Source organism: Ostrinia furnacalis, unplaced genomic scaffold (genome assembly GCF_004193835.3).
Source record: "Ostrinia furnacalis isolate ACB-3 unplaced genomic scaffold, ASM419383v2 OfSCF1638, whole genome shotgun sequence".
NCBI classification, from domain to species: Eukaryota; Metazoa; Arthropoda; class Insecta; order Lepidoptera; family Crambidae; genus Ostrinia; species Ostrinia furnacalis.
Genome location: NW_021131877.1, coordinates 443,062 through 463,338, shown reverse-complemented (window position 1 = coordinate 463,338; position 20,277 = coordinate 443,062). Strand labels below are relative to the sequence as shown.

General features: G+C 42.7%; 2 protein-coding genes across 2 annotated transcripts; one reads left to right on the top strand and one right to left on the bottom strand.

Annotated features, from left to right (window-relative positions):
* Positions 1-4,728: 4,728 nt before the first annotated feature.
* On the bottom strand, positions 4,729-14,733 carry LOC114353247 (pancreatic triacylglycerol lipase-like). Its single transcript, XM_028305164.1, has 10 exons — positions 14,647-14,733; positions 13,742-13,981; positions 13,297-13,431; positions 11,847-12,222; positions 10,885-11,033; positions 10,087-10,185; positions 8,049-8,195; positions 7,229-7,427; positions 5,609-5,746; positions 4,729-4,869 (listed from the first exon to the last, which is right to left on the bottom strand). The coding sequence occupies exons 1-10, from the start codon at positions 14,714-14,716 to the stop codon at positions 4,812-4,814; spliced, it is 1,611 nt and encodes a 536-aa protein (XP_028160965.1). The 5' UTR covers positions 14,717-14,733; the 3' UTR covers positions 4,729-4,811.
* A 3,373-nt stretch (positions 14,734-18,106) lies between these two features.
* Positions 18,107-19,788, top strand: LOC114353270 (serine/arginine repetitive matrix protein 1-like). Its single transcript, XM_028305189.1, has 3 exons — positions 18,107-18,284; positions 18,494-18,728; positions 19,047-19,788. The coding sequence occupies exons 1-3, from the start codon at positions 18,107-18,109 to the stop codon at positions 19,786-19,788; spliced, it is 1,155 nt and encodes a 384-aa protein (XP_028160990.1).
* Positions 19,789-20,277: the final 489 nt, after the last annotated feature.

Here is a 20,277-nt window from a genome sequence, read left to right as displayed (position 1 = left end):
TATAAGAATATTTTTATTTTTTGTGTGAAATTTTGACTTGAAGTTAACGCTATTTTTTCCAAAACGTATCCCTCGCATAAAGCGGTTACAGTCGTACCCCCAAAAAAGATAAACACCTTAAAATACTGCGAGGACCCTTATCTGGAACCAACTATCGCAAAAATTCGTTTTTGGTTAGAGATCCTAATCGATTTTAACTCTGTGATGACTTTAACTGGACTTTTTCAGTATCCCAGTCAACCAGTTTAAAACAAAATGTATGTACTTTAATGTTTTTAACTCTATTTGTAGTGTTAGGCCCAGAACAGACGGTGAAACGCAACTGCAACGAAACTGCAACTTTCTGATGATTCTGATGAATGAAACTGAAACTGAAAGTATCAAACTGGTCGCGTCATGTGTGGTCTCTCAACGGACGCTATGGCAGGAACTTAGATGCAACTCAAAAGTAACTAGCAGTTGCAGTTTTGTTACAGTTGCGTTTCACTGTCTGTTCCGGGCCTTAGTGTATCCGGTTTTACCCCCTTAGGGGTTGAATTTTGCAAAATCCCGTCTTAGTGAGCACCTACGTTGTAAAAGGTACCCAAATTTGAGATTCCTAGCACTTGTAGTTTCTGAGATTACGTGATGAGTGAATCAGTCAGTGGCCTTTCGCTTTGATAGATAAATAGTAATAACATCGTTTTCTGTCCGCATTCAAATTAATTGTCTAACTGAAACTTGTACTTGTAATTTGGCTTTACTTTAATTATAAACACTACTTCATGGTAAGGTAACATATAACTGTAAGTTTTCCTAAAAAATGTAAAATAAAATATATCTTTTTACTTACAAAAAACATCGATATACGTACTAAGTACTCACAAATTTCGCGATTGTGGCATTATCTTTACATTGCATTCGGTAAATACACTCGGCGTCAAATAAAAAGCACCTCCTGAGACAATAGCTTTAAAGATTTTCTTCTGACACAATCATTGTGCATAAAAATTAAAATTCATAAAATTCATTTATTTTTGCAAATAGGCTTTAAAAAAGCGCTTTTACACGTCCCAATATTAACCCTACCACTGCTTCGGGACAATAAATGGGCCAGTGCTGAGAAGAAGCAGCGCAAGAAACTCAGTCACTATTGTTAGCCAAGTGCTCCACTAATATTGGTGAAATTTGAAAGCCCATTAAATAAACAAACAGAAAAACACATTTAATTTCAAAACGGTTTAAGAACTTTATTTCTCATAAGAATTAACAATTATTCACTTCCTGAGAAACAATTTAATTTGAATTATTCAAACATAATGATTGAACTGAATGAACATTTAATTTTTTTTATAAGCAATGAACAGGTACCTACCATATAATGTGACTTGAAGAAAGCCAATGTTAGGGCCTCAGATCATAGTCTATGATCTGAGGTTGTGTCTCACCTATGGGACCAATTAAACCAATGAAGAATGTTCACTAATTTTGTTTTTTAGCTTTCTGTATTCTCTGTTAAAAATAAAAAATACACGTGAAAGAATTATTTCGATACGTTAATTAGTTTCCAAGATATTGAATTTTAAAAGTGCGGGCGGCGGCCGGCCCGCCATTTTATGCGCGTGACGTCATATTACAACGACTGGCTCATATTTGTATGGGTGGAATCTTGCAAACTGAATTAAGACCCACTTCCAGGCAACCGATTAAGCTGAAATTTCGCAAACACATGTGATTTGGATGACCATGCAATATTATGATGACATGGAGCTGATCTGATGATGGAGCTGGAAGGTGGCCATAGGAACTCTATAATAAAACGACTTAAATGCATCGAGTTTGGGCTCGTTCGTTTTGTATTGATGAGTATTTTAATTCTATATAGTAATCGGGGTCTAATGATGGAGCTGGAAGGTAATTCGCAATAAAACGACACAATCGCATCAAGTTTGGGTTTGGTTCAATTTTAATTTCTGTGATGGGTCTGGGTGTTAATATGTATAATAAGTTTGTATTTACAAAAAAAAAATATTTAAGTATGTTTATATCCGTTTTCTAGTGAGCGGACGCTGTGAATGTACGTCACACGGGGTCACGTGACCGTCGGCGGGACTCAATATTTAAGCGAACTTTGAATGCCTATAAAATCATAACTACAGGGTATTTTTGAATGAAATAAAAACTAATGTATTTGTAAATGTAAAAGCTTAACTGTAACATAGGTTTCAAGTGATTTTGCATACCTAGTAACATTCTCAATTTTTGTGCTTATAAAACAACAAAAAATATGATCTCACGTGTCCTCTTTAACAGATGGATAGCGATTAATCCCAATTTAACAGTGGTAAAAACCTTTCCTTTAGTGAAATGAAGTTTAGAACTAGGCTTTCAAATGGTACCAATGTTGGTGGGAAGTGGGGAAGCATACGTTTGAAAGTGCTTGTGGCAGGAGGTGCGATTTATTTAACGCCGAGTGTAGACACATCGGGAACACCTGCTTATAATCAACTCGTCAGTTCATGCAGTTTAAGATTAGGTCCTTAATTATCTACATTACGAGTGTCACATTATTATGACAATCAATTTTTATTAGATTAAAAGATAAATTTACCAATTATCTAAGTATACTGCAGTGTCTGCAGTCGATAAATATTTCGTACTAGCGGAATGACGTCCACAGCTGGACAATGGCCTCCCCCAAGGTTTTCCACAATGAACGGTCCTGCGCTGCAACTGCAACGCACTATAACTTTGTAATTATTTGTTTGATTGACAAAATTAAAAATATGTGTCCAATATTTTTTATATATTAAAATTGACGGACTAAAAAAAATTTTTTAGGAAACTAGCCTATTTCTCCCGTTTTCCCAAAAGCATCTCTGATGAGCATGCTTGCGATCTGCAGCATTCAAATGCATTTTGTCGATCGTAGATTTAAAAATCGCCTGTCATATTTTAGTAATCAATTTGGAGCAGATTATCAAGATTATGGTATCTCATATTTAGCTATATGGTATTTAATATGCAGTGTGCCTGTAGCCCGCGTGATAGGAAAAACATGTAGTTATGTAATAGGCTAGTTGCCTAGAAAAATTTTTTTAGTCCGTAATGTTTAATATCAAAAAATATTGGACACATATATTTTTATTTGTCAATCTAACAAATAATTACATAGTTATGGTGGGTTGAAGTTGCGCACGACGTCACAACGTGCGGCATTTTTAAGCAAGCGTTGACGTCACGGGCCTCTTCTTATGAACTTTGGGGCGCTTTATCTCTTTAAATTTTCATTAGTTTGAAAAAGTGAAAAATACGTGTAGAGTATTTTTTGATAAGTTAACTGACGGACTAATTAAAACTCTTGCTTTTTGACCCAGGCAACATCCCCATTATGAACACTGGGCAAACCCACCATCACCCATGGTTCTTCCTACCTCACGGCGTAGGAACCGAATCTCGGGAGAGCGCGCGGTTACTTGCTCTGGGCTCCTTTCCCCAGGCCCTTTGCTTGACTCCCTACAAACTCTGAACCATGTCCCTTCTCTAAGTCAATTTTCCCCCTTTTGGGGCTGGACACCACAAATACGGCACTTCGCGTCGGGCTGCTATCGTTGATAAATGTCATCTCTTCCTCTCAAAACTTCGCCTGCCAGGAGTGCCAGGAGTGCGCGAACTCGCGCAGCGCGATCCAGTTACTGCGACTACTCGTGAGGTCCAGGTGATAAACAGGTCTTTGCTCGGCTCTCCGTATCGTATCCAGCATATCTGCTGAATAGTGGGCAGTCCGCATGCGGACCAGATCCCGATATCCGCATCGCAGGAAGAAAGCAATAAATTTTATTCAGCAACCGATAACGGCCAAGTGGTTCCGGCAGAAGAGAAAAGACCGCCCCTGCTTTTCCCGTGGATATCGTAAGAGGCGACTAAAAAACACAATGCGAACATCAGGCCTTCCCAAACCGTCTGGCCAGCGTGGGGAGTGTAGGCCGAATCCTACATGTACCTCTGGAGAATTTAGAGAGGGTCTTATTGTTCCTGCAGTGACTAAATAACGTTTATGTGTAAAGCCCGGTCCGTGAGCACGTAGAATTTTGTCCAATGACACCAAGCTACCCATCCTTATCGCTCGCTCGTAATTATATTGCTGTCGCGACTGTGCGACTGGCACCCGCAGTGAGTGTGCGAGCGTGATAGCAACATAATTACACGCGAGCAATAAGGATGGGTAGCTTGGGGTCATTGGTCAAAATTCTACGTGCTCACGGACCAGACTACAGAAGTTTCGATTGGCATAGCTAGACTTCATCATCATTATTTCAGTCATAAGACGTCCACTGCTGAACATAGGCCTTCCCCAATGATATCCATAATGAGCGATTGGTAGCGGCCTGCATCCAGCGCCTTCCTGCTACCTTTGTGATTTCGTCGGTCCACCTTGTGGGTGGACGTCCTACGTTGCACTTTCCTGTACGGCCTCCACTCCAGAACCCTGCTGCCCCATCGGTTAGTTTGGCGTAGTATCTACTAAATATTATGTGCCCGCTGTTATCCGCTTTACACTGGAGGGAAGACGAACAATAACTTTTGATTAATTTCGTTGCGGGTCCAATGACAGTTTACCCCCGGGACAAACTTGACCTTCACTGATGTGGGTTTTTATTGACGGTCAATTAGTTGATCCTGGCTACACAGTAATTGCAAGGGTGATGATGATGATGATAATGATGATGATGTATTAAAAAGTACAAGTTTAATTTCAAATAGGTATATTTATTTGCTCCCACGTTTACGTCGTATAATTTATTAAATAATTTTATAAATAACCATGGATCTTAACCCTGGGAGAAGGGAGAGGCGGCGTTGGTAGTCAGGTGATACACTCCCGAGGATCTGAAAGGGGAGGAAAGTAAATATGAGTAAAAAGATAGTTAAAGTTACTAGACAACGAAAAAATGGGCATTTCGGGACGGTGGACAAAACTGGACTAACGCCCGTACCTATTCACAAACATTACTAAGACCCGTGTCTTACTATTTTAATTGAAATGGAACGCGAAATTTTAAAATAATAAGGTCTCACAGTGCACGTGGACGCACAGGGTGACACACGAACCTAGTGAGCTCTATTCAACGCTGTGCGATCGATTTTCTGCTTCACACAATTTGCTGCATCGTTTGTGAATACGGGCGATAGTTACTGGACAATGTAAAATTGGATATTCCAGTACGGTGGACAAAACTGGACTAAATCTCTGGACACTGCTAGACTCGACTACGTTGGGGACATAATTGGACAGAAGTCTAAAGTATACTGGACATTCTAAAGATCAGAAACTTATCCCTTTATAGTTAAACTAGCTTGCCACCCGCGGCTTCACCCGCCAGGAATTTTGTCTGACACAGAAAAACTTTATCGCGCGCATCTCTGTTTCAAAAACCGGGATAAAAACTATCCTATGTCGTTATAGTTTGAGTCCCGGGAAAGGTCCCGGTACTCAAACTATCTCTACTATGCCAAATTTCATCAAAATCGGTTCTGCGTATGGCCATTGTGGAAATCATTGGGGGAGGCATGTTCAGCAGTGGACGTCCTGTGGCTGAAATGATGATGATGAGTTTAAAGTCCTCACCCAGTCTTAGGATTCAGTCCACCCATGTTGAGGGTTTCAGGTCCTTCACAGTTGCCTTCCAGAGCCTCTTGGAAGTTGCTGCACTGGACACCAGTGAAGCCTCCAGTCCGGACAGACTCGGCGAAGTAGTAGACAGCCCTGGAAGTGGAAAACGTTAGGGTTAGAAAAAGGGTAGGTAGATGTAAAGGGGTTGGTGGGTTGAGGGGGTATGGGGAGAGAGGAAAATGGTAAAAGAGGATAATTGAGGAATATAGGGATAAAAGAAAATTAAGTCTTCTTCTATCTAATATATAATCTACCTAAATTATCTAGACTACGTTGTTATCACTAATAGCCAAAATAATTGATTACTGAGATGAGAAAGCTATCAAATCTATTAATGTTACGAGTATTAGGTAATCCATCATGAAGAAAAATCCAAATATAACTTCTAAAACATCTAAGTATAGCTAAAGTCTAGCTGACATAGCCTGACGGATCAGTAAGCTGAAGTGGCAATGGGCAGGGCACATAATATTTAGTAGATACGCCAAACTAACCGATGGGGCAGCAACGTCCACGTTTACAAGATGGAAGGCGCTGGATGAAGGGCGCTACCAATTGCTCATTATAGAATTTATAGATATCATTGGGGAAGGCCTATGTTCAGCAGTGGACGTCTTACTATTATGGCTGAAATAATGATGATGACGTCTTGTACTTAGGTATACATATTATGTTACACAAACATGGTGAGAGGTGAATATAGGTAGAGAAAGAGCGATATTAGACTAGACGTGGGACGTACTGCAGTGGAGACCAAAATAAACGCCCTTATGAAGTTATGATGATGTAAATTTACCTGAGGCGGTTGCATGCGCTGTCCCCAGCACATCCAGGCATGTTACTACCCCCGTTGGGGTAGAAGTCTACATCCCCCAAGGGCTGAATGTAGCTAGACTGGGTCGTACTGCAGTAGAACTAAATTCCCTGATGATGACGTAAATTTACCTGAGGCGGTTGCATGCGCTGTCCCCAGCACATCCAGGCATGTTACTACCCCCGTTGGGGTAGAAGTCTACATCCCCCAAGGGCTGAATGTAGCTAGACTGGGTCGTACTGCAGTAGAACTAAATTCCCTGATGATGACGTAAATTTACCTGAGGCGGTTGCATGCGCTGTCCCCAGCACATCCAGGCATGTTAACACCCCCGTTAGGGTAGAAGTCGGCATCCCCCAAGGGTTGGGTGTAGCTAGACTGGGCCTTACTGCAGTGGTCTTGTCAACTCGGCGGGCCTGTCGGGCAACCCGTAACCCACCAATTGATTGGGCAGGGGGCCGTCAAGGCATTTGCCCGGGCCACGATGCAGGGGACATCTTTAAAAACCTAGCCTGAGGCGGAGCTGCAGACGAATGTCCAAATAGGACAACAACACGCGGCTCCGTTTCTTTGGGCTCTGGTGGAAACCGTCGGGTTTTAGTGGGTAGGCCCTGCCTTTAGTGGGTAGGCGGGGAGAGTCCCACATAACATACTGACCGTCCCCATCGATCAGTGGGTAAGCGCAAAGCATTTCCCGATGTAAAAAAAGGGCCTTACTGCAGTGGAAACTAAATACCCTGATGATGATAATGTAAATTTACCTGAGGCGGTTGCATGCGCTGTCCCCAGCACATCCAGGCATGTTACTACCCCCGTTAGGGTAGAAGTCGGCATCCCCCAAGGGTTGGGTGTAGCTAGACTGGCCGGCATCGGTGTGAATGACCTCGGTGTACTGCGCCACTTTTGGGTTCAAGGGGGGTAGGATGCTGGTGATGGATGGTCCTTGGGATGGGTCCAGAGCTGGAAGAATAAGAATAAGAATAGATTTATTGATGTAAACACACAGTGGGCCCCCGCTGAAAATCAATTTCAAGACAAGCCCTGGCGGTCTTCATGTACGCTGAGCGGGTTCCTTTTTGTCAGAGGGACACAAGCAGTTAATTGTCCACTTGTATATTTCTCTCTGTTTGAATCTATGTCTTGCCTGCTTGTATACCTTTCTTGCAAATAAAAAGTTTTCTAAAAAGTTATCTATATTCTAATCTAATCAGTAACATTATATTGAAACCCTGACTCCTAAACTAGTGTAAACTGTATTTCAAGAGAAGAACAGGTAGTGTATTATTTGTTATCGTTTAGTCTTGTCGTCAGGTAGTGGGACTATTTTCCATCTCTAGGTCTGCAAATACTGGCTTTGCGGGTCCGATGATAGTTTAACTTTCCCCCGGGACAAACTTGACCTTTACTGGTTGGGGTGTTATAGGGGGTCACGCTTTAGATCCTGGCTACACAGCGGTGGAAGCAATCTACAAATTGACCGCCAATAAAAACCCAAGCAGTGAAGGTCAAATTCCAAGTGTCCCGGGGGAGGTTAAACTGTCATTGGACCCGCAACGGGAAAAAAACGGGAACTGTACTCACCGGTGATGTATCCAACTTTACGGTCCAAGAGACGACCGATGAAACCAACGTTTAGAGCACCAAGACCGACTCCGATGAGGTGGAAGTTGGCCAGATCACCTCGACTTTGGGTCGACAGCCAGGAGATGAATCTGGAGTTGAAGACACCTGGAAACAAAATCATTACAGGTGATCGAGGTGACAATAGTCCAACGGTCAGTGTCGGCCTGCCGATTTGAAGGTCGTTAGTTCGAACCCTGTCATGCATTCGCTGGAAGAAAACAAACACTGAATCCTGAACTGTGTTTTGTCAATGTTCTACTAACATTTAATTTCTGGTAATAAGAGTTTAAGTGCTATAAGAGAATTTTGATTGCCAAAGTTGCTATACAGGCATCAACAATAAATTGGTGTTACAGCGTGCTATAACTCTCTTTAAATCTAATGTTGGTCCACGATTTATAACTTAGGTTGATAAAAAGGTAATATAACAGGACTATGAGTGATAATTTAGAGCAGTCTTTCCCAAAGTGGGCGATAACGCCCCCTTGTGGGCGCTACAGGCTTATAGGGGGGCGGTAAGAGACCCCGGAAAAAAATCGGGGCATTGTGTAGAGGCTTGGTAGGCCATTTGTAATTTCATCTACTTAGGAGGTCTCTTAGACACCAACTGAGCATTTGACTCTTGAAAATTTAATGGGGGCGCTCAAAAGAATTTATTCTCAAAGTGGGCAGTAGACAAAATAAGTTTGGGAACCGCTGATTTAGGGGTACAATAGTGCTATTGGAGTCATTATTTCCACTTGGTATGTTTAGTGGCCCAGTGTTTATTTGGCCCAGCCCAAGGGCCCAGCTCGGCCTTATGCAGAAATTTCTAAAGTCCTCTTAAAAAAAGCCTACAGTGCGTGTCCAATATTATAACGCCTTCAGGGCGCTGTTGCGGCTGCCGCGGTTTTGTAGTGCGTCTGCGATGTTTGCGTTGGCGGGCGTAGATAGCTTTGAAGCTATCATGCGGAAAAAGTGCGCATCATTACTGCACAGAGTGTCCACTGATCGGCCACATGCTCAGCAGGACGAGGTCAGTTTTAGAAATAAGATACTAACATTTCTGCATAACTAATTTTTCTGCATAACCCAAAGGTAAACTGGATGAGAATGCCTTATGGCATTAAGTTCGCCTAATGTTAATATTTTGTGGCATTGAAGTATAAATAAATAAATAAATAAATAAACATTAGCCTAAGTTTTACTAACATTTTATGGATCTATGTTATCTGAATTAAATACTTTTTATTTTTATTTTAGAACAAGAACTGAAGGATGATCTTACCCACAGATATGGATTAGAGTAGATACAGCAAGTTGATTGTCAAAGCGTGCCATTCCGATATGTCCAAATGGACATACATGGTCGAGTGATGTTCATGTAATCCGATTACAACAATCGGTTACGATGATTTTACGAGGACAGTAGTACGAACACGGTAGAAAGAAGAAATTATTTACGGATTGAGAATTGTAATTAACAGCACAAGTAACAAATAATTAATTAGAATAAAGTAGCAGTAGAAGAAGTATAAAGTAGCATTGTTTTTAATACATATCCTGCGATGTACTCTTAAGAGTTAAAACCATGGTCCCTGTATGTGGTGCACTCATACCGATCCCAAGGAACCGTACTTACTGATAACAATAAGACACACACTGATGCATGTATTCATGCACTTGACAAATTTATGTCTTGAAACGCTGGTAGGGTAAAAAAAATAACGAGATTTGACGATTTGTAAGAATTAATTTATTTTAAAAAGGTAAATAAAGATGTTTTTGGTTTTGTATTTAACAAATTATCAGTTTTATCGGAATTAATTAATTTTCGAATCGAGTCACACGATATCATTCGATGACTTTGCAAATACAGTACGATGATACGATTACTTTTACGTTGCGGCAATCACTAAAATTCGCTAAAATGACACTAATGACGTTTAAAAAGTGGCACGCTCGGCTTCATACAATTTTTGACACATGCTGCATCTATCCTTATCTGTGATCTTACCAGAGGCCGCAGAGTAAGCGGTGGAGAGAACTGACGATTCGTTGGCACCTCTGCTCCAGTCAACCACAATGATGTTGACATCAGCAGCGGCGAGGATGGCTGGAATAAAGAAGGGTGAGCTAAGCCAAGTACAGAGGCATTTATGTGGTTTATAATAAGTGCTCAGGGGCACGGAATTTGGCCAAAGCCTAAATAACCAGATATGAGACCAAATAGGTGTTGTATACCTAAGTTTCATGTTAACAGAACTATTGCTTTTGTTAATTTAAGAGGCTAGATTTATAAAAAAATGCGTCTGTTTAAGTTTTGTGTCTCTAGAAACGCATTTCGTAGTTGGGGCGCAAAGAGTACGGGTAAGTTTAAATTCAGTATTAAATGTTGTAAGGATTTGCTTAGAAGTCAAGGGCGTACGCTGCGGGAGATGGCTGAAACTTTAAATTTATCGAGTAAAAACTTAAAATATGCATTAAAAAGGCATGAACAGACCGCCCTTTACACAAGAAGACCAGAGAGTGAGGAATTACTAAGGTGTATGCCAGCCCGCGATGACCGGATTATCGTACTAGCAATATCAAGGAATCGGATTCTCACTACGGTTGAGATACGCTAGCGTTAACAATCAGCAAGCCCTGGCCTACGTCCTGGGAAAAATGTGAACGTCAGGCCTCCCCAACCCATCTGGCCAGCGTGGGAAGTGTAGGCCAAATCCTCAATTTGTCTCTGGTAAATTAGACAGTGTCGTGCTCCTGCAGTGGATACTAAATGACCTGATGATGATGAAGAAGTTATATAACTTACCAGGCACAAGGATAGCGTTGAACTGAGAAGTAGCTGCGCCAGCGATGTCGTGGACCAGGACTTTGGTGGGGCGGGAAGCGTCGTAGTTGGTAGATGCCAGAAGGTTGGCGTTCTGGTAGACAAGAGGCTGGCTCATTTGGGGATTAGCCCTGAAAGTAAAAAAATAATATCATTAGAATAGAATAGAACAGATAACCTTTATCTCTAAATATGTATATATAACTCAAAGGTGACTGACTGACTGACTGAGATAGTGATCAACGCACAGCCCAAACCACTGGACGGATCGGGCTGAAAGGCATGCAGGTAGATGTTATGACGTAGGCATCCGCTAAGAAAGGATTTTATGAAACTCCAGCCCTAAGGGGGTAAAACGGGATCCTCGCGTACGAAGTCGCAGGCGGCCGCTAGTTCACCATATATTTAGGTGCATACATGTGTTTAACTTTATTGAGGCATGCTGAAAAGGACACCTCAAGTCTTTCATAAGTCGTCAAGTCACGAAGCTGGTTTTCAGAGGGTTCCAAACCAACGCACGATGTGTCATTATTGTTTTGTTAGATACACTCTGGGGGTTTGGCTTTTGATTGGTTTCGAACATTTTTGATGATTTCCAATTTATTTTCACTAATCATAACATTGTATGAATTTTGACTGATTGATTGGTAAAATTTAATTAGGCGAAACCTCTTTTGACTAACGCCCTTGGTCAAAACCACTTTAGACCTAATTTAGACTGGAAAAATCAGTCAAAAATAATATTGTCAAAACCACTATTGGCTGATTTTTGCAAATGGTGTCAAATAATGGTTTTGACTGAATTATGAGTTTTGACCATTGAAGTAATATTACTACGTAGTACATTATAACTCAATGGTTTTGACTGTAACAGTTACAATCGTATAAGTGTTTATAAATTATTATAAAATAATTAATAATTTATTATCAAATATATCCTTTACCTGGTGAACAGATGAAACTGGTTGTCACGTATGGGGTTGTACGGCAAACTGGGGATCGTTGGGGGCCATGGGATGCCTTCAGGGTGGGTTGGGGGCCATGGGATCCACTCAGGGATCTGTGGTGGCCAGGGGATCTCAGGGATCTGTGGCGGCCAGGGGATCCATTCAGGGATTTGCGGGGGCCAGGGGATCCATTCGGGGTGACTTGGGGGCCAAGGAATCCATTCTGGGATCTGTGGGGGCCATGGGATCCATTCAGGTTGCGCCGGGGGCCATTCAAAGTCACTGGGCCACCACCAGGGAGCATCTTCGGGGAACCATTCTGTTGGGGGCCACGGAATCCTTTCGGGATGCGATATCTTGCTATCAGAAGTGGCTGAAAAAGCAAACACCGTTTTGGTATTTAAAAGCCCCGTAGAAAAAAAGGAAAATAACACTATTATCTTTTCATTCCTTTAGTTACTAAACACTTGAAAAGTTAATGAACTTTTGAATAGCAATAATCTAAATCTAAAAGAATCCTAACATCATCAACCCCTCATACAGGGTTACCTACGCCATATCGAATGACAAATGATCGAAAATCAAAATATCGAATACGTTTCATCGAACGATCAAAATATCGAACGATCAAAATATCGAATGCTCAAAATATCGAACGTTCAGAATATCGAACCATCAAAATATCGAACGATCAAAATATCGAAAGTCGATATAGACGTTTTTATTAAATTTCATCATGCATCATTTCTTCAAGTTTATACATTTTGAGAATAATGTCCGTGGGGACCTATTATAAGCCTAGCCTGTCCCAAAAAGGAAAGTTCAGAAATGATGCGTGATGAAATTTAATAAAAACGTCTATATCGACTTTCGATATTTTGATCGTTCGATATTTTGATCGTTCGATATTTTCATGGTTCGATATTCTGAACGTTCGATATTTTGAGCATTCGATATTTTGATCGTTCGATATTTTGAGCATTCGATATTTTGATCGTTCGATATTTTGATCGTTCGATGAAACGTATTCGATATTTTGATTTTCGATCATTTGTCATTCGATATGGCGTAGGTAACCCCATCATACAACCCCATCGAGCTAACTGCGCACCTCGCTGGAATGCAACTCTCCCTCGCACTCACCCGCACACCTCCCCGCGTTCGTCCCGTCCGTACCAGAGCGTCGATGTGACGTCACAGCTGCCAGGTGCCCAGTTAACTCGATGTTGTAATTTTACTTGCTTGTGTAACATTCAAATTCATTTAACAGAAATTACCATTCTAATGGACATTCTAAAACATCTATTTTTTTATCCACGAGGAAGCTCTTGGCCTGTATCTCACCTGATGGTAAGTGATGATCAGACCGAAGGTGGAAGCGAGCTTAACCCGGAATCCTCAACCACAGAGGATTCTATGTTTTAAATAATTGGTCAAATCAAATTACCTTCAGCGTTAGAGGGCCAGGGGATGCTTGCGGGCCACCATGAGGGTCTCTCAGGCTTCTCAGGCTTCTGTAGGGGCCAAGGGACGTTCTCTGGCAACCAGGAAGGCCGCTTGTCAGTGAACTTGGCTTCAGCAACTGAAATAAAAATGAAATTATCTTTCTCTATACAAAAGCGAAAGGTCACTAACTCACTCACTCATCACAAAATCTCAGAAACTACAAGTGCTAGGAGTCTCAAATTTTGCATGGAGGTTCCTTTTAGAACATAGGTGCTCACTAAGACGGGATTTTGCAAAATTCAACCCCTAAGGGGATAAAACGGGGTCCACGCGCACGAAGTCGCTACAACAATCATGAATGAAATTCAAAGAGATGTCAAGATGATACTGAATAAACATCTCTTCTTTCTTTATTTTTTTTTTTCATCAATTTGAAATCAGGTCACCTTGCGCAGCAGTAGGCCAGGGAATGTTCTCGGGCCACCAGGAAGGCTTCTGTGGGGGCCAGGGGATCGATTCCGGGTGGCTTGGGGGCCACGGGATCGATTCAGGATGGGTTGGGGGCCACGGGATCGATTCCGGGTGTGTTGGGGGCCAGGGGATCGATTCAGGATGGCTCGGGGGCCATGGTAGCTGTGCGGGCCACCAAGATGGCCGTCTGTCGTCCTTCCCCTGGGGGGGAAAAGCTGGAAACAAGAAATTGTAATTAGCAACATAAAGTTTCCATCCAGGAAAATTCAGAAACAAAAGCCTAGAATTAGGGGGTTAATCAGAATTCAAGGTTAAGTCTATTAAATCAAGACAGAATGAAAACAAAACATCAGATGAAGGCAATGATAATAATGTTGAATGATATCAGATAAATATAATGAATGAATGATAGCAAAGACTGTAAAAATAGTAAACAGGAGTAAAGTAATAGATAATTCTATTATTACATAGTTTGAGTCAATTGATAACAATAATAAGTAATAATAAAATATTGCACCTGTCCAGCTAGCACTTATAATTATTTCAAGAACAGTCAAAACTATACGAACATTTTTTAAATATTATAAAAATGTCCCAGAAACCAGTACGAACCCAAACTTTGTTAATATTTCAGCAAAATATTTAATTTTAAATGTAACGGTTCAAACTGATACAACAATAACGCTAAATCACTCAATTCAAGTTAATAAGCCACATAATATCTTTGCAAATGAGCACAAAAAAAAAAAAAAAATTCAATTCGAAAAATGAAGATTTTGGTTGAATTTCAATAGAGCGATCACAGGACAGACTCTTCAACCTCACTATGATCATGATGATGATGATGATGATGATGATGATGATGATGATGATGATTTACCTAGCACTGCTGCCAGTCCGAAAAGCAGGAGGATGAGTGAACTCCTCGCCATGGTTCTGCTTATGATCATTTGACTCTCTCAATGCTTTATATACAAATTCATTTTGATTTCTAATCTTGATAACGTGTTTAAACTTCTTATCATATTTTCGTAAAAGGATTAATTTTTGCATTTGCAATTACTGAAGATAGCATATCCGGTGTTACGAGGAAAAACTTACGCATAATTTCGATGGGGGTTCCCTTATTTTTACCCATGGATCAACCTGCCTGGCCTGGAACCGAATATTGAGAGAGAGCGTAGGTACTGCTCAAGTCTTTTCTCTCATTGCGCATTGTAATGTTTTATGCATTTAAGTAATCTTCAAGCAAGGACTGATTAATTTCGTTGCGGGTCCAATGACAGTTTAACTTTAAAACTTGACTTTCACTGGTTGGGTTTTTATTGGCGGTTAAGCTGTAGATCCTGGCTACACAGGAGTTGTAGCGGTGGGAACAGATCTATACGATCTAAACGAGGACTTATATTAATAGTAGGTTCGCCACAATAGTCCAGTAGTCAACGAGGATCTCGAATCGACAATCCATGTCGATAATATATTTAGGCTATTAATATTATGCCTCTATATTCATCTGTCCCTTCCCTTCTTTTTCACGCACTTACATTATTCTATGAACAAAATTGAATAAACAAACTCATGTGCCCATAATTCAGGAATAGCTAGTTTAGGAACTGCTAGTAAGTCTAACGTGATCCATGAAAAGTAAACGAACTAAAGTGGCTGACATAGCCCGACGGATTAGCAAGCTGAAGTGGCAATGGGCAAGGCACATAGTAAGTAGAACCGCAGAACTGACGGCCGATGGGGCAGCAAGGTTCTGGAATGGAGGCCGCGTACCGGAAAACGCAGCGTAGACATCCACCCGCAACGTGGACCGACGACATCTTAAAGGTAGCAAGGAAGCGCTGGACGCAGGCCGCTACCAATCGATCAACACGGAAAGCAATGGGGGAGGCCTATGTCCAGCAGTGGACATTCTATGGCTGAAGTGATGATGATGATGATGATGACACCAGTGAAAATGTATTTGTTGTGTACCTTTCGGAAATAAAGTGTATTATCAGATTGTTTTTGGGTAGTATTTAAACGAGTGACTGTAAATTTATGTTGTAAGTGTCAAAAATAATTAATGTGGGCTAAAGAATTACTAAGTGAGCGACTGAGTGCGAGTGACGAAAAATCAAAAGAACAGCAACTTACAAAAAAAATTGAGTTCCTTAAAATACAAAATGAGAAGCTAAATAATATTTGAGCGACCTAATATTTGATTGAGTGTCAACGTTAGGTCCTGCATTTTTTTCAATATTTGGCAAATGCTTTTTTTATACTGAGCGGTATTTTTAACTTTAATGAAGTGTTTCGAATGCAAAAACTACTTTGAAAAATACTATTATGAGCAGCGTATTATGAGTCCACATTTAAATAAAAAATTATCTTATGAAATAAATATTTGACGGAACGCTATTCTAGTAGCGAAAAAAATAAATCATTAGAATTTAAGGGTAGGTAATCAAATGAAACAATTTATTACGAAAAATTAAATAAATTTGTATTTTCTTAAATCGAATCATCAAAAAAATAATAATAAAATAAGTCGCTTCTGTCAACCAAAAAAAAAGTAATCTTATTAATAAAGTTCATTGATTGGCCTACCTATGAGGATTGAGAAGCTCTACCTACTCATCGTCACTGTATGATAAGTGCTGGCTTGGACTTAGCGGGCCGGCCTCGTTTTCTTTTTTGTCCAATAGGTATCAGTTTTGCTTCTAGTGGCGGTGTTGTTAGTTTGAGCTGAATTGCTAGACCCAAAACGTGTTTGCATACATATTTTGTTAAAAATTCGGGACAGTCGCCCCGCCCCCATTCGAATTCGCGCGCTGTAACAATCTGTAGTTTTCATTAAAAAAGCGTATCAAAATAAAAACCATGAGACCTCAAATATAATATCAGTAACCAATAANGTCCAAGGCCTGACCACAAGGTCGGACGGCGCCATCGCGCGCTCACCCGGGATACGGCTGCCTTAAAAAGCGGCTGTGCAACATGGGGTCGAGGGATGATGCGAGCTGCGGGTGCGGGGAGAATCCGACAGGAGTTGCTGCAGGGAGCCGTGCTGGAAACGCACGGCCCTGCTGGGTACCCCGATCTCGTCGCAACAGAAGCGAACTTCAACCGGCTCAAGGCGTTTGCGTACAATTGGCATGAGCGTAGAACAGCCCCAGAACAGGGAGAGTCGCTCCATAGGGACAAGGACTAGAACAAAGAACTTGTAGGGAGTCAAGCATTGCGCGCGGCAGAGTGCAACCTGCCAGGGCAGACGCAGTTTCGCGCGCATCTCCCGCGATTCGGCCAATTAAGCGGAAGGTTGGAATGGCCATGGGTGGTGGTGGGTTGTCTCCTGGTGCCTTGCTCGCCCGGCTGCTCGCTGGACGCTTACTGGGCCTCGACGAATGTCGACATGCAGCCACAATCACCAGATAAAAGTGTCTACTAAGTGAAGAAGCCCGGGTAATGAGCGTTACCTCGACACCCGCACCGGGTAATGGTCGAAGAACCCGGATATATAGATGTCTCGCTCCCCAAGTCCCAGGTAGAAGCTACAGGTCAGTCCGTCGCCAAAGCGACGTCCCACCAACCACCGACTGGCAGTAGCCAGCCGAGAAGCACGGCCGCGTTCAGCCGCGGGCCGAATGCAGCGACCAGTCACCAGCGACCCAACAAGTATAACAAATAAGTATTTTTGCTAAGAATTCGGATTTTTTTAGTGTGCAAAAGGATGATTTTTTGACTTGCAGTTAAATACTACCCAATAAAAAACAACTTTTGTAAACATTATGGAAGCAATAAACTATTGAGTATTGAGTAACTCGAAGAAATACACAACACAGCCAGAAAAAACCAGCACATAGCCTCCGTACAGCAAAAAAGTACTACGATACAAATAAAAGGAACTGGGAACCACAAGTGGGCGAAAGAGTAATGAAAAGAAACTTCACTTTATAAGACGCAAATACACAGTTTTGCTCAAAACTAGCTCCAAAATACAAAGGACCTTATACAATAATATACAAAAAATCACCAGTAATATTTGAACTAAAATGTCCAGAAAACCCGAAGAAAAAAATTACAAGCCACATAAAAGACCTAAAACCATATTACTACGATTAAAACATCAAGATGATCAACACAAGTAGGTAATACCAAAAATAAATTTATTTAGACCCACCCGCAATACAAAATGTAACAAGATCTATGAAAAATCGCAACGCAAGAAACAGAACGAAAGTTACACGCACGGCGTCAACGTCATGTATTCGCAAAAGAAAACGGACGGACAAACAAAGATAACGGTGATCAGAGGACGTGCTAAGGACATAACCCTAACACACGACCGTAAGATGGTACAAACAAAACCGAAACCAGAACCGGAACCGGAAGACGAAGACACGGAGGACTGGACTAACATAAAATCAGACTGGAACGAGATCCTTCAAATCGACATAGAAAATTACATAGATCTGAACCAGAATCTGGACCCGGGACCTGATCGCAGACTGGCCGGAACCGTCCAGGCCAGTAACTTTTAAAATTAAATTTTAATACCTAAGCTAGGTTTCAAGTACAAAGTACCAGTCACTGCCTGGACGTGTCCAGGCGAGAACAAGCACGGGCTATGAGCGTCAGCTCGATGCCCAAACCGGCCAGGAGATCGAAGACCAGATAGATAGATAGCTCTCCCCTCTCTCTCTCTGTCGGCACTCGGTAGTCGCAGTAGTCGTGTGTAGCAGCGTGGCTCCGCGGAAGCGTCGAAGACCCTCTGCCCGGCTTCTACCCGCGCGCGAGCCGATCCGCCGCGATACCCTCCGCCACCTTCGCCCAAGCCACCCACCCAGTCGCGCCGCAGTTCGTCTCCGCAGAAGCGTCGAGACCCGTCGCCGCGCCCTCCAGCTCGGTGCGAAGCAGCACCACCGCGTCGCGCGCCCGTCTCCGCCGTAGGCGTCGAGAGTCCCGCCGTCGCGAGTGCGTGTGCGAGTGTCGAGAGCGATATCGCCATCCCTCTCCCGCGAATTGGACGCATCTACCCGCGACAGAGACGCTTTTGTGTTGTGCCGTGAAAATAACAGTGCAAGTGAGGGTAGGCTGACATCGGAGAGTACCCACCGAATATTTGCAAAAATATCACGGAGGTACTCGTACACCGCGACTACCCTCACAAAAACCTTTTATTCGCCGACCCGCGAATATCACGAATACCGAAATCCTGCAGTCCTGCAAAATGTCGGACGGCGAGGAAGTGCCGCCCCCACAGCGCCAGCCGGCGTAGAGGCCCCTTGCGAGGCCCGCTCAGCCCGCCGCCGCCGCCACGAGCGGCCAACCGAGGCAGCGCCCGGCCGCGCTCAGCCGCGAGCCGACCGCAGCGACCCAGCAAGGGCCCCCCGCCCCCCTCCCCAGCCGCGACAGCCACCGCCGCCCCAGACACCACCCGGACTCCTCGGAGGGGTCGCTCTCCGAGGAGAAGAGACCCAGAGTCGGGCCCTCGCCGAAGCAAAGGGCAACGACACCGGAGCCACAGATATCGCCCATAGAGAGGTATGTCCCGGGATACCGCGGGGAAAACACCCTGCGGACCCCTACCGCATCCCCGGTNGACTCCTCGGAGGGGTCGCTCTCCGAGGAGAAGAGACCCAGAGTCGGGCCCTCGCCGAAGCAAAGGGCAACGACACCGGAGCCACAGATATCGCCCATAGAGAGGTATGTCCCGGGATACCGCGGGGAAAACACCCTGCGGACCCCTACCGCATCCCCGGTCGGGTCCGCCTCAGCGCCCGCATCACCATCCGCCCACGGCTCCTCGGCCCGTTTCTCCTCGGAGGGCCGATCAGGCACGACAGCCGAAGGCAGCCAGCCGAGTGGGACGCTGGCCCCCCAGGTGGTCTCCGACGAGGACTACCTGGACTACGTAGCTCCTCGGCCGGCCTCGTCTAACTCCACGGCCCCAACGTCCTACGCGGCGTTGAACAGCCCCGCGCGGACCTATGACGCCAAACACCCCGTATGTGGATCGCTCATGACGACCTGAACTAAAAATATTGAAAAGATATGGGCCAAATTGATTGATAGTTACTTGGGACAAAGTGTAATCAACCATTGTGTGCACGACAGACGGCCTCCGAATAGAAACATAATCGTACCGTAAAATAGTTGTAAATAGTTGTTTCGTTTTTGTTTAATTTTTGTATCGTTTTTATTTCGTTTTATATAGTTAAATAGTTTAAAATTCGATAATTTCGTAATACAGTCCACTTTCTCTTAGTTGGTTCTCAGTTAGTAATGTGTCTAGTCTTTAATAATTAATTAGTAGGCGTATGTGTGATGTTGGAGGTGTATAAAAAATAGTTTATTTTAGAAAACAGTTAAAATGTATAGTTTAATAGCCCTTTGTTTTATGTATAACGATTAAATAGGTAATTTCACATAGTAATGGTTAACAGATCGTATTTATAATATTCAAATTAGGAGGATAAATATGTATAGATTTAAATAGTAATTTACTTCTAAGTAATAATAG

Bases quoted from the DNA above. Each gene is read 5' to 3' on its own strand.
- LOC114353247 (XM_028305164.1), bottom strand. From the start codon at position 14,716: ATGATCATAAGCAGAACCATGGCGAGGAGTTCACTCATCCTCCTGCTT. The intron at 8,196-10,086 runs GTAAGATCACAG...TTTTGTTTCCAG, and splicing joins CGCTTACTCTGCGGCCTCTG to GTGTCTTCAACTCCAGATTC. The intron at 5,747-7,228 runs GTAAATTTACAT...TTCCACTTCCAG, and splicing joins AGCGCATGCAACCGCCTCAG to GGCTGTCTACTACTTCGCCG.